The sequence below is a fragment of the Stegodyphus dumicola genome, chromosome 2, assembly GCF_044657685.1.
Source record: "Stegodyphus dumicola isolate Sdum_Otavi_A_Nest chromosome 2, ASM4465768v1".
Lineage (NCBI taxonomy): Eukaryota > Metazoa > Arthropoda > Arachnida > Araneae > Eresidae > Stegodyphus > Stegodyphus dumicola.
Window position 1 is genome coordinate 168,386,562 of NC_140769.1, and position 15,268 is coordinate 168,401,829.

Below are 15,268 nucleotides of genomic sequence, written 5' to 3' on the forward strand. Positions count from 1 at the left end.
TGCCAAGTATAATGTCAACATAAAAGGTTACCATACTCTTTGTTATTCAATTACTAATATAAAAAAAATTGTTTAGGCATCACTGCATGAGTCATTACTCAAGTTTTTATATACGGATAAACATGCGCTGATGGAAGCAAAATATAACAAATAATGATTTACCAGTTGGCATCAGGAATATAAAATATTAGTAATGTAAAATCAGCGATGTTTCTACGTAGAATGTTTCAGTTTGAGATGTATGCCAAGCAAATACGCAACTACAGAGCCAAATTATTGATCACACAAATTTATGCTATAATAATTGTTTCATCAATAACGAGGCATTTTATTTAATGCTGAAGTGAAATTAAGAATCGGAACTCTCCTTATGTTTCATTGTGGGAGGAAAAAAATCAAGTGCGTATGCATAAAGCATACAAAATAAACAAAAGGCTGTTGGTGGCTTTGAGGTCCGGATTTTAGATCATTCCGGATCTCGGACTTTGTACAGTAATATGTTGCCAAAACAGAACTTAATAATATGACAGTGAAAAATAAAAAAATGCTTAATTTTAATGTTAATTTTTAAATATAATTTCAGAATACAGTACAAAGTCCGTAATCCGGACGTCCATTATCCGAAATGATCTATAATCCAGACCTCAAAGCCACACACACTTTTTTTTTATGCTTTACGCATTCGCGTAATGAATTTTATGTATAACTGATGATATAAGCTAGGCTAAAATTATCTTTACTGATTCCAAGACATTGTAGTTAATGTTGCAGATTCTGTTGTTCCTTAATCTTTTTTATTGGATCCAGCTTATTATTTTGTGCAGACTTTTAGAGCAATTTTATAAAAATTAAGCTTGAACTTTCGATTATGTCAAAAAGAGTTTCCATTTCTGGAGCTGCCAAAGGATCTACAAAGTGAAAGCATGTTTCGATGCCTATCAAACAAAAAGTGGAATTGCTGCAAAAAATGGATAAAGGCATATCTATCTCAGAATTATGCAAGTAGTATGACATTGGAAAGTATGTGACATAAGCAGAAAGAAAAAGGAATTTTTTGTGAATTCCGACACCCCACTTGTAATGAATAACAAAAAGAGGGTTTGTTATGCTAAATATGACAAATATTACAAAGTGATGATTGAATGGGTCAGATAGCGTTGCAGCGAGGACGTGCCATTGGCGGGTCCAATGCTAATGGCTCAAGCCAAAATATTTCATGAAGAAATTGACTTAAACACTGAGTGCACGTATTCGACAGGTTGGTTAAGCAAATTTAAAAATCGCCATGGTATAAGACAAAAATTTCAGGTGAAAATGCTTCAGCTAACACTGAAGGCTGAACAATTTGTAGATGAATTCGTTGAACTCATTACTAGTGAACAATTATCTTCAGAACAAATTTACAATGCTGATGAAACTGGTCTTTTCTGGCAATATGTACCACAAAATACCTTGGCAACCTCTAGAGAAAAGGCTCCAACTGGTGTCAAAGATTCCAAAGCGAGACTAACAATTTTAGCGTGCGCAAATGCTGCAGGAATGCACAAGTGCAAACTTTTTGTAATTAGAAAACATGCACGACCTCGAGCATTTAAAGGAGTAATGATTTTGCCCGCTATATAACACGCAAATAAAAGAGCATGGATGACACAAGCGTTGATGAATGATTGGTTTGAAAATCATTTTATACCTGACGCTCGGCGACGTTTGAATTCAGTTGGTTTACCTGATGACTCAAAAATAGTCCTGATTGTCGACAACTGTTTGGCACATACTTAAAGTTTTAGTGAAAGGTAATGTATCCATATTATTCTTCCCTCCAAATTGTACTTATATCATTCAGCCTATGGATATGGAATAGTGCATGCGCTGAAATGCAAATATAAAGTAGCATTTTTAAAATCTATGTTAAATTTCTTGAACAATGGCAAGACTATTCAAGACTTGAAATTTTTTAGCATAAAATCTGCTGTGTGGAACATCGCAAGATCGTGGGAGGATGTGCCTCCATATATGTTAAAAAATGCTTGGCATAATTTATGGCAAGCTACCATATTTCATGGTGAGGATGAAAGCCGCGAATTTGAAAGTTTTTGGACATCGCAAATTAAAGGTGAAATTTTCCAGTTATTGGATTTTGTAAAGAAATTTGGAGAAGCGGTAATAAATGAAGATGATATAACAGAAGTTTTTCATTGCAACGACAATGCCTCAATCATCAATCAATTAATGGACAGCGAAATCTATAGTATGGTTCTAGATCCAGAAAATACCACTTCCGATAGTGACGAAAGTGACAGAGAAGTTAATGAAAACAAAGAAATTTCAATTGACAAGTTAGTCGGTATTCTCAACACAGCAATTACAGGACTTGAACAGTGGAACCTTGTAGCTGAACAAGAAATTATGTCTGTTTATAGAATTAAAGAGAAAGTATTAGCACAAAAAACGACGCAACTTAAACAACTTACATTGAAAGAAATGTTTAATAAAGTAAACAAATAAATATTAAGCTTTTTTTGGAAATTTTGATACCCTTTAGATCATAATTGCTCTTTATTTCATGAATTATGGTTTCATTTTTTTAATTGTATAATTTCTGCATGTCCTCTTACCAGATTTAAGTTGATGATCTATAATCTGGGAAAACCCCTAATCTGGAATCGCCGAAGTCCCGACGAGTCCAGATACGGACTTTGTACTGTATTACAGTTATTTTAATGAAGTTTCTCAATGTTACACTTCTGATCTTAAAATCGTCAAAATGCTGATAAGTCAGCATATTTAAAACTGCATAATAAAAGAATACACATCCCCAAAAGTGAAAAACTGTTTAAGAGCTCTTCATTAGAAAAAATTAAATAATTTTGAAATGGTTATGTTTCATTTCTTGCTTCGAAATTCAAGTATTCCACCACATATTTGAAACAAGAACAAATTATATCCCATAAATGCATTCAAAAGATAACCATATATGTCAGTGAATCGCCAAAAATATTCCTCCAAAATGCTAATTCACACTCAAAATGGTAGTCGTAAAAACAGACAAATTTCAGATGATTAAAATTAAGGACCTTCTACCAATTTCTGCCGAAATTAAGGAGATTCCAAAAAACCCTAAGGACTTTTAAGGACTCTTAAGAACTATATGAACCCTATTTTAATTACAGAGTTTTAAAATCATTTTATTTCTGATACCCACTGTATGTAACAGTACTTGTTGTTACGAAGTTTAGCCTAGTTCTTTCAGTAAACTCTTTTTCAGAGTCAACTTAACATCAGAATAATAATGCTTATAGTTTTCCTATAATACAGTCCAATATCAAAAACAGATAGTGACTTCTCTCTTTTGTTCTAATTTCCAGAAAAAATCATTTTATAGATTTCAGGTATCTGATTTTTCAATCAACCTGCATACATGCATGTGAGCATATATATAATATATATATATATATATATATATATATATACACTAACCAGACTGATCATTGATATTTAAAAAAAAATTTATCCTACATGGCTAAGCACCAATCATTCAGATACGTGAAGTTCTACTTTAATAGGTTCAATACGTAATAATTGTATATCACCACCCTAACTGTTACTACTAAATTCCAGGAAAAAAAACCTAGCAAATGATGTGATTTCATGTATATAGCAGAAACGTACAAGAAAATTGTTAAATTGAAAATATGATTTATTGCCTTAAATCAGTTGGAAAAGTATGATCCATTTGCATACAATACAGTATATGATGCTTTTACATACTACACATTTTAAATCCTACACAGGCTTTCACTTTAAAGTATTTCTTTACAAGGAACTACTCACTTTGTAATCATAATGGACAAATGCAATTATTGTAAACTTCAAATAATTTCTCATGACTGCTGTAAGGAGCAATTTCTACAGAATAAATTTAACTAGAGAGAGATATGTTAAGCAAACATTTGAATTATAATCCATGAGCTACGAATACAACTATTATATGATTATTTCAGAAAATAAAGTATTCAGTGATTAATTAGGTAAAAATACATTTTATATTTGTTCTCAATACTTCAAAATTAATCCATGCAAGTTGTATGTGACTCTGACACAGGGGGAGATAAAGCAATATGTGTTTACAGATTTCGGAATTTGAAATACGTATTTAACCTACTTAATTACATGTGAAAATATCAACAGCAGGCAAGAACAATGAAAATTTGTCCTTCAAATTGTGTAATTTTATCATCAATTATTGCTTATACATACAAATTTAAAAGTTATTTAAAATGAAGTTCACAAGAAGTACTCATCAAATTCTTTTGAAATTATATTTAATTTATACATATTAAATTTTAAAGACACATAAATCCAATGAATACAATTTGCAATTAATGAAATGATATATATCATAAAAACATTTTTGAAATGATAGAAATGCTGGCAATATTTTTGCCTTTAACTGTAACATTTAATAAAAATAATGACACATCACCATCTCTGGAACATAAAATGGTCCCAAGCTTTATGCCAACAGAAGTAATACTATATATGTGCATGTACTGCTTCGTACTTTAGATGAAAAGGGGGGAAAAGGCAATAAAAAAGGTAAAAAAATGCACAATTTATTATTTTTAGAAAGAAAAATTAATAAAATTCAAAGAATAAACAGAAATATAGCTTGACTTGAACGTAAGTATAATTAATTTTTGGAAGCACCACAATATAACAACCTGCATATATCATGACAATCAATAGAGTTGCACAGTGCACAACTTGATTCTAAATACACCCATCCACACTTCAGTAGTTCCCAGATTTGAGAGAAAAATAAGCAGAAAAAGTATAATAAAGTTAATCACAAATGTCCACTAATTTCTATATCCGCCTCTGCTGCTGCGGTTGTTACTTGTTCCTCTTGCTGCATTACTGCCTCTTGCACCTAAAATTGGATATTTTATTTAATTAGCATATTTTACCTATGTATCTTCTAATTAAAAAAATAATTTAAATGAAACACCATGCCATTAGCCAAGTATACCTGCATTTAAAAAATAGAAGTTAATGATGTTAAAAATATCTATAACTTAATCATTCTATTTTCCGTCACATTACGCTACTGAAGTGTTTAATATTCCAGAACACATAACTCTTTTAATGTATGACTCATACCGCATGGCAAATTGACAATTTACAGATGTGTTTATTGTCAATCAACATGACATACTATCTGAGCTATTTAAGAGCAACATGTCTATTTTTTAATACTTTTTATCTATTTTACTTTTTAACATTTGTGATTGATGTAATTTACAAGAGACTAATTCACATGATTTTTAACATATTACCATAGCAGTGGTTCAAATTCTGGCAAAGGTACAGTTACTTTTCATGTTTCTTGGCTTTGAAAATCTTAGTGGTCTCTACAATAATTTAAAAACATTTGCACAATTACTGTAATTAATAGAAGGTGTTTCTACTGCTAACATTGTGCACCTTGGCACAAACTGTAAAAACTTATTAATATAGTACTTTGTGAGCCATCTCAAAAAAATTTCATAACATTTCAGTTTCGAAATTTATTCAGTTGTATGACATTTTAACGAGAAAATTTCACTAACAACAAAGCAACGATGATTACAAATGCAAGAATATATTATAAAGTACATACCATATTACCAAATAACAATTTGTTCTTATAAAAAACTTACTATACTCTAACATTTTGCAAAATTGTTAAATTAAGCAAGACTTTTACTACAGGGTGTTTATAAAGTCACAGACCCATTTTGATGTTTAATTACTCATAAAATAATAAAGATAGATTAAAATTAATAACATAAATGGTTAGATAGACTCAACAAGTTTCATGACCCTTGTCAATGAACTTCCATGCGTGCCCCCTTCGTCGCACGGAGAATATTAAGTCGATATTCAATTTCACACCAGGTACCGGCAAGCATGTCGGCATCCACAGAGGCTATTGCAGTTGTAATTCTGCCTTTTAGGTCATCAATGTTTGACACTCTCCTCCTGTAAACATTGTCCTTTACAAATCCCCAAAGGAAAAAGTCCATAACATTGCAATAGTTGCCACAAACAAAAGAGAGAAAAATGCAATTAATAAGCAGACGATATTTAGAAAAGTACAGATATTTAGAATGGAAAATGAAATTATCTGAAATTAACCACACGCACAGGCGATATTTACAAAAGTAAAGATATTCAAACCTGAAAAGGAAAATATATAAGTTATTCTATCAATAAATGCCATGGGTCCGGGACTTTATAAACACCCTGTATATTCATTTAATGAAGAAAATTTTAAATATAAATATTAAGGATTTACACTTAAAAAATCAATAAACAATCACAAAAGTAGCATATTCCAAAATACCCTTAATGTACATACATTTATGCTTATAAAGGTATAAATGAAAATAACATACCTCCCCTAGAATTTAATCCTCTCTTCAAATTGCTACTGTAGCTTGAAGTATCAGAAAAATTTTCCCTATTCATATAAGCTTGACTATTGTTTGTACTTTGGTATGCAGCTAAAATATCATTTTTTTTCAATTTAGTAAAGATCTTGCCAATACAAATTATTTAATATATTTGCTTTTCCAGCAATGAAAAATATACAAGTTCTCATGCAGTAAACAAATCTGCATTAAAAATATTATTTCAATATTAATTTTTATTTGCTTACTAAAGTTTAAAGTAAATCTGTGAATTAAAAATAACACAAATCCTCCACTACATACCAAAGCTAATAAATATCTATTATGTATCATGTTATGAAGGAATCTTTTAATTTTTTAACTTAATAAATTAGATTTTGCAAAACCTATCACATTCTCATAAATTCTCATTTTTAATTCCTGATTTTGATTCCAATCCTCACTTACTCTTACAAACAATAATAAAAGGTCAAGATGATCATGTTACCACATCTGAATACTTAAAAATCTTGGTGTCCCAATCTGTTGGCCTCAATATCCTGTTTGCTCGATGAAAGTCAGCATTACAAACCCCACTGTAGACTTCAACACATTACTAGAAGCAAAATCTTTTGCCATTCCTGTTTACAAGCTTTCCGTGAGTAGTGTTATGACATGAGTAAGGCACTAAGAGCTCAACTGTCCTCAAAAGACCAAAGCAACAGATATCCGAGACTACGTTAGGTCCCAAAATACAGCAGCCTTGATTAAATGGTTATTTTTATTAGTTGTCATAATCTAATTATAATTTTGGAAGTATATGATGAGGTTTATCAGAATGCTAGCAGACCTAATTTACAGGCAGTTCCATAGGACAAGGCAAGTCCGTCTAAGTAGCTCAATGGTCTCAAATTCAAATTGCATGTAGATTCATATTCAACCACTTAAACTAAAAATAAACAAATTAAGAAATATTTTTAAGTGAAACTAAACTTGAGAATAAAAATCACAGAGCATTTCCTTTATTTTTCCCCTGGCATGTATAACAAAGATATATGTTTGTACATACACTCAAACAAATTGATAACTTCTTTAATTGTGTTCCAATTTGATTAAAATTTTCATATACTGCACAAAAAAATTACACAAAAAAAGATCGGACAAAAACAGGTTTGAGTGTAATTATAAACTTTACCGTGTCTTATAAAAACTTTCAGCTATGACACCTGAAAGCATTTTGATATTCATATGTTTGCAACCTAGGGGCAAAAGAAAACCTAGAAATTATATTCATCAGGGATTGTGGATTTGACAGATGAGTCAATCTGTTTCTTTTCTTATTAATTTTCAAGTGTGGAAAAATCTGTTTACATATAAATGTACTCTCCAGCAAAGTGAAAATTCTATTCAAATAAAACTTGATCAAACCTGCATCTTTAAATTTTTGTAGATTTATATCACAGTATAAATTAATTAGTTCCATTTGTAGATTTTCTGGAAAGTTAGTCACATCTGTTTTTAATGGTAATGAAAATTATGTATAACTAGACTCCAAATCATTAAAATCTTTAACATGTTCATCAAGCTTTTGTCATAATAATTTATCTGAATAATGCTATTTAATTGAAAGAGAAACAAATTTGTAAGCCATGCAAAACTGCTTTGGAGCCACTAGTTTGTAATTACAGTGCATATTTATGCACATGAATATTGAAATGTTTCCCTGGGTACTTACATGTTACCTTAATCACAACTACCTTCCAAATTTTTAGAATATGCCAAACTTTGGCAACCATGCACATAACCATTTTTCAGTCAACCATACTCATAACAATACTTCAGTCAAGTAAGGTTGCCATTTTCATACGTCTGGTTTTTACTCAAATGATTTACAATGACTTTTTAAAGAAATCATAAAATGTTTTGTCTTTAACTTAATTATAATGTATGAGCTAGTGGAATTTCCAAGCAATGGAAGAAACTATGGCAAAATTTCTGCACAGAAATTTTGCCATATAATCCTGTCAGAACTGAAAGATGCCATAAAAACGTGGACTTATAAAGATTCCTCTTGTGACGTGACACTCGTCATTGTTGTCGACAATCTCCTGCATGCAATGTATTATAGTTTGAGAATGTGGGCACGTTGAAAACTTTTAATTCTAATACAAACCCCACCCTCTCCTCTCTTATATTATCATGGGCCCTTTACAGTGAGTGCTCTTTGCAAATATTATATGCTGGCAATTTTTGGCACAAGTATATCACTGCCATTATGATTTATGATTTTTCAATAAATTGATCAATTTATGCAGGAAAAAAACACGCTGCCATTAAAAAATGTTCAATTTTTTTCACTGTAGCCATAACTGTGAGAGCTCTATTGTTTTAAATCATTCCAATCTCAAGCACATAATATTCAAATAACAATAACTCAAAATTCCATTTTAATTAGTTGAACAGATAGGCCACAGATACATCAAAGAAGTTTTTTTTTATGACTACCCTGTATATTTCTCACATGATGCAGTTGGATTGCTTATAGGGACATGTGCAATTGCAGTATTACTTAATGCCCCATCTGCCTCTTCATAGTAGGCCTAAACGGAAGGCTACTATGGAGGTTTTTTCTTTGACTTTGTTGCAGGCCAATGGTAAATAAAAAGGAGTATAAGCATTTTTCTTAATTGGTGTTATAAAATGTCAAAAAGGAGAATGTGCATTATCCTTAAGTGCAGTCATTACTTGTCAAGAAAGCTTCAGGAAGGCTTTGCTTGCTTAAAAGTTGAGAGCATTTTTCTATTGCGGAAATAGTATTTTGTAACAGAAGTCAGTTTTTCCCGATGAAGATACTGATTATTAAAATTATTATTATCATTCCAATACTGCTGAGCAGTTACTTGAATCATCACATTAAAATATCTGAGGAACAAACTTTTTTATACATTCTTATTTTAAATATACCTGTATGTCAGTATATTTAGTAATGATGAAAAGTCAATATGTCATATTTCACATGTTCAGAGCTGGTGCCAAAGCTGGTAAAGTTATATGAGGATGCAAAATTTTTTACATTAATGGAGATAACAGTAGAATTTAACAGCTGTTGAGACTGTGCCAAGTAACATTACATTTAACACCAGCCCTGTATTGCACTTTATGTAAAGAAACTTGCAATAGCTATTGCACAAATCAAAAAGAGAAGAAAAACTAATAGATTACATAAGACAATAAAAGTAGATGTAAAGGAGCCACAATTTTTTTCTCAGCTACAGTTCTCAAAAATTTAAGTGGCATATACAAGAAGACAAAAAGTTTCAAAATATTATAATTTTTATTAGTACTACAAATAAATCTTTATATTTCAGAAATATATAATACATGAAATTTTAGTAATTAATGTTAAAGACTGATTTGTAAGGTATTTGTAGCTTTTTGACAGATATAAGTAAAAATTTTAAATTTACCTCTATCACTTCCATATCCAACTTGGTTAGAGTTTCTTGAATATTCGTTACTATCACTTCTTGATCGAGTTTCCCTAGCACCACTCCGAGTATCACGACAGTTACCAAATGTGGCACTTGCATTTTTTACTATATTACCTATAAATTCCCAAATTATAACTCCATATCGAAACAAAATAAAAAATTCTAAACTAAGTATTGATATATTAACTTGACAGCATGGACACAGTAACAATGCAAGAAAATTTGATACATCCTTAGAAATAATATAAGTTATTACGTTTGTAGAAGAAGAATACATTAAATATAGGAATTAAATTTTGGCTTTTCAGCATCAAACGACCTTTAAGATTTTAGATCATGATTAAACAATAATTTTTCCTTACAGCTACACAAAACATGAATATTCTTTTATAAACAAACATAAAAGAGTAACAAATCTAGTCGACCATTTTAGTAACATTAATAAACTGATTCTTTATGCAAAACACACATATCTCGAAGATTTGTGTCAGATATACAAAGCGTTAAGACGACTTAAAATTCATAACTGTTTGTCAATGCTTAGAAACAGACAGCATTTCTGATATGTGAATTCTGATGATGTTCTAACTTGTATGTGGTATGTATCCTTACGTGTGTGTATAATAATTTATGTGTATGCATGTAATAATTTAGAATTTGATGACACAGTGGAAACCCATAATTATGGAATGATGGAGACTAGTGCATTTCTTGAAAAGCACATTCTTAACTTCACAGTGCAAACGTGCCCAATCAATAAACCCAATCTTGGACTCATCTGAACCTTTCTACATCTTTATAACAATTACTTTAAAAGCAGGAAAAAGCAACAGGTAGCAGACGAGTTGACAAGACAGAGGCAGATGTAGTTTAGAATGATTTATTATCAGGAGTTATTATTTTAAGGATGTAAGGAAGAAATTATTTTTCTTCTTCAGTTGTACTCCAGCCAGGCCAAGGCCCATGCCCAACCTACAGGAACAGTTCACTGATATAATCCCCAGGGATATGTCAGGCTATACCCTCCTGATGCTGGGTACCCATTTTAGCCACCTTTGATGACACGCATGGATGGGAAGGGGAAAATACCAATATTAAAATGGAGAGCCAAGAAAATGTTGCAAAATTACAGTTAATATTTAGATTTACAGATTTTTTGCTTTACATATATACATACAAGTTTTAGATTTTTACATTTAATAATTCTGCAACTTGCCTCTCTAAGCATATATTTTAAAATAATTTTCTGTGCAAACCACAAAACAATTTTTTCTGCTTTACATGAAATATATACATTTAAAAAAAATAAATTCAATTTTCTATTCAATTTCTCCTATTTTTTAATTTAAAAATTTAATTTTTTTAACATTTTAAATATGCACTGAAATAAATTTAAAGTTTTTAAATATTTCAAGTTTACTAAAAAATAATTCTGCTTCAAACAATTATATATATACTGAAGTGACAAAAGTCATGGGATAGCAATATGCAAATATACAGATGGCAGTAGTATCGCGTAGAAAATGTATAAATGCAAAGTGCTTTGGCAGGGCTTTCATTTGTGTTCAAGTTATTCATGTGAAGAGGCTTTGACGTGATTATGGCCGCACGACGAGAATTAACAGACTTTGAACGCGGAATGGTAGTTGGAGCTAGACGCATGGGTCATTCCATTTCGGATATCGTTAGGGAATTCAACATTCCGAGATCCACAGTGTCAAGAGTGTGCCGAGAGTATCTAATTTCAGGCATAACATCCCATCATGGACAGCGCAGTGGCCGACCACCTGCATTTACTGACCGAGACCAGCGACGTCTGCATAGAGTTGTCAATGTTCACAGACAAGCAACACTGCGTCAAATAACCACAGAAATCAATGTGGGACGTACGAGGGACGTGTCCGATAGGGCAGTGCAGCGAAATTTGTCTTACTTGGGCTATGCCAGCAGAAGGCCGACTCGAGTGCCTTTACTAACAGCACGACATCGCCTGCAACGACTCTCATAGGCTCGTGAGCATATCGGTTGGTCCCTAAACGAATGGAAAACCGTGGCTTGGTCAGATGAGTCACGATCTCAGTTTGTAAGAGCTGATGATAGGGTTCGAGTGTGGCGCAGACCTCACAAAGCCATGGAACCAAGTTGTCAACAAGGCACTGTTCAAGCTGGTGGTGGTTCCATAATGGTCTGGGCTGTTTTTACATGGTATGGACTTGGTCCTCTGGTGCAACTGAACCAATCATTGACTGGAAATGGATACCTTCAGCTACTTGGAGATCACTTACAGCCATTCATGGACTTCACGTACTCAAACAACGATGGGATTTTTATGGATGACAATGCGCCATGTCACCGGGCAACAATTGTTCACGATTGGTTAGAAGAACATTCTGGACAATTCCAGCAAATGATCTGGCCACCTAAATCGCCCGACATGAATCCCATCGAACATTTATGGGACATCATCGAGAGGTCAGTTCGTGCCCTAAACCCTGCACCGTCAACACGTTCACAATTATGGGAGTCTATAGAGGCAGCATGGCTCAATATTCCTTCAGGGGACTTCCAACGACTTGTTGAGTCCATGCCACGTCGAGTTGCTGCACTTCGCTGGGCAAAAGGAGGACTGACAAAATATTAGGAGGTAGCCCATGACTTTTGTCACTTCAGTGTATACATGCAGTATTAACATACAATAATAATCCAATAATAACAATCAAAATGTTGCCAAAATTGGATTAAATATAGCAGAATATATGGCAGCAGAATTTCTCAGAATTGCATTTCCCTATGGTAACTGGACACAGTTTAAGGCTCAAGCACTAGCTACAAGCAAAAAATATTAGTGTTGTAAATTTCTATAAATATTTGCCTCTTTTTCACTGCATTCCTGTTTTTGTATATTGTTGTAATGTATTGTTTTAATTACTCATACTATTTTTTTTTTCATTTATGGTAATAATTATAGAATTTATTTTGTGCATAACTGTAATTGTACCCACATGTTTCTTATATGAGTGATAATTGCTTGTACAGAATTGCAGATCTTTATCTAACAATGTTTAGGTAAAATAATTTATCTAAAATACAACATATCGGTAAAAATATTTTTGACAGGACTTGGTGATCCTTTTTATCAATTTAGTAACTTTCAAAAAATCTATGAAAAAGAAATTTGTAAAGCTCTCAGAGTGATTTTTCAAACTTCTGAAATCCCATACACCTTATAAATATGGTTCCAATAGCTAGAATGAGTCAGTTGTTAATCTGAATTTCAGATCAATCAATCAGCTGAATTATGATTTAGAATTTATTCTGTAAGTGACATTGGGAATTTACAGATATTGCTTGGATGAAGAGAATATGCCTATTATCTGTGCTTTCCTTGATTTATTTACAGTTATTTATTTTGCTACATGTCACTATTATTTACAACAAATTATCAATTTCTTCCAGTTTTATCAAGAATAGTTACTTAGAGAGGCATCCATGAACCGGTAGCTTGCAACAATTATTTTCCTATATAACACAATCAGGGTTCAGTATTTTATTTTTCAAAAAGTATTTACGATTATACAAAACACAATTTAATTACCCAAACTTCAGTACACAAAACTAAATATCATAATATGGAGTTATAATTTAATGTTGACTTTTCTCAACAAGTTGAACTTGACTCAAAATTTTTTCTTGCTTTGTTGTGCACATTTTTCACCCATTTGATACAATAAAATTATTAACTACTACTTTCAAATTTCACTTCATTCAACACATGGCAATAAAGAGCAGTTACTTTTTAAACAAACAATGCAGATAATGAAGAATGACGAACACAGGGATTTTTATGTTACTTTATTGATCTAAAATCCATCATGTTTTTCCACTTGTTATTTTACTAATTACTCTTGCAAAACTGCTCGAAAGATCAGGAGGAAAACCATCTACATTACCCACAATGGACTTATAAACAGATAATTCAATAAACAGCTATCAAACTGAATAACAGTTCCTCAATGTCTCATTGAATGCAGTTTTTCAAGGAATATCTGCTTCCAAGAACAAACATGGCTCTGGGATTCATCCTTCCTTCCTTTAGATTCGTTGATCTGCATAAAACACAGCATCAAAAGAAACTTCTCACAATTATCATAAAAAATTCGAGACTATAAATTTTTTTTGGAAGGGGAAGGATTCACTTCTACAAAAAGTTGCCTATTCTGTTTCATGTGACACCAGCTTTTGATTCTGATAATTTCAAAGCAAGGTTTCTAATGCAATTCCATCAAAATTATTGTATTCAACGTATGACAGTCTAAAGAATATAAAGTAAAACATAAAGCAATAATGCTTTTATAAATATTAAGATATTCTATTTGTAATACACAAAGGTTTTACCACACACTGACTAAATCACAGATTATTTTCAAAACACTCTAGCAAATTTATTTTTAAATATAAACTTACTTTCCTGAATTTCATTACATTCATATTGGGAAGCAGGTGCACAAGCAGGTTGAGCGATTTCTGTATTAAGTTGCTGTGAAAGTGATTATAAAAATTAGCTGTTTAATATAAACTTGCTGTAAATATGCAATAACTCTAAATATACTAAATTTATACATAATACAGTATTTGCACTTCCAAAAGAACCTTAACTTACAAAAAACAAATTTTTTAAGTTGGCAATTAAATAGTGCAGGATAGGATTAAAGTCTATGTTGGCCCTTTTGGATTTTAAGGTTATTGACTATGTTTTGTAAACAGCAGTATAATAATACAACAATACATAAATGTGTTTGGTATTTACTGAATGGATATTTATGGACATCCCCCTAATATTTGGAGCATTAATATTACTAAGGAAATATTAAGCATATTTAATACAATATAAATTACTGAAACACTAATTTTACATTTCAGAAAACTTTCTTCATAATTCAAAATACACATGGACACCCTGTTTAAGTGCACACCATCTTGGGATATATTGAGGATATCCTGAGTATCTTGATTCTCAGATGTTCTGAGAATTTCATTATTTACCATCCCAAGGATATCTTGTTTAACTCTGTTGTCAAGTATTCTGATAATATTTATTATCAGCTTTTCTAACAATCCCCCCCCCCAAATTTTTTTGAGGATGTTCTGGGAATATACTGCGATGTAGTACTAAGTAACCAAGAAGATGTGCTCAAGGAGATATTCCAAGATGTCTCAAAAATATATGCTAGCAAATTTATTGCTGAATAATATAGAATAGTAACAATGCACTGCATTAGGAATTTAAATCCTCACAACATCCCCTACCTTATTGAAAGGAATTAGCAAGGGGGAACAAATTAATTT

General features: G+C 31.7%; 1 protein-coding gene across 3 annotated transcripts in view; it reads right to left on the minus strand.

Annotated features, from left to right (window-relative positions):
* Positions 1-3,676: 3,676 nt before the first annotated feature.
* LOC118205115 (caprin-1-like) overlaps positions 3,677-15,268 on the minus strand; it is a 55,997-nt gene continuing 44,405 nt past the window's right edge. For 2 of the 3 annotated variants that reach the window (XM_035377410.2, XM_035377409.2), the window contains exons 9-12: positions 14,387-14,459; positions 9,899-10,036; positions 6,438-6,545; positions 3,677-4,930 (exon numbers count right to left, since the gene is read on the minus strand). In XM_035377410.2, coding sequence (XP_035233301.1) covers positions 4,860-4,930; positions 6,438-6,545; positions 9,899-10,036; positions 14,387-14,459 — 390 coding nt within the window. In that variant the 3' untranslated portion in view covers positions 3,677-4,859. The remainder of the gene's footprint in view (positions 4,931-6,437; positions 6,546-9,898; positions 10,037-14,386; positions 14,460-15,268) is intronic. The other variant, XM_035377411.2, reaches the window with a different exon arrangement.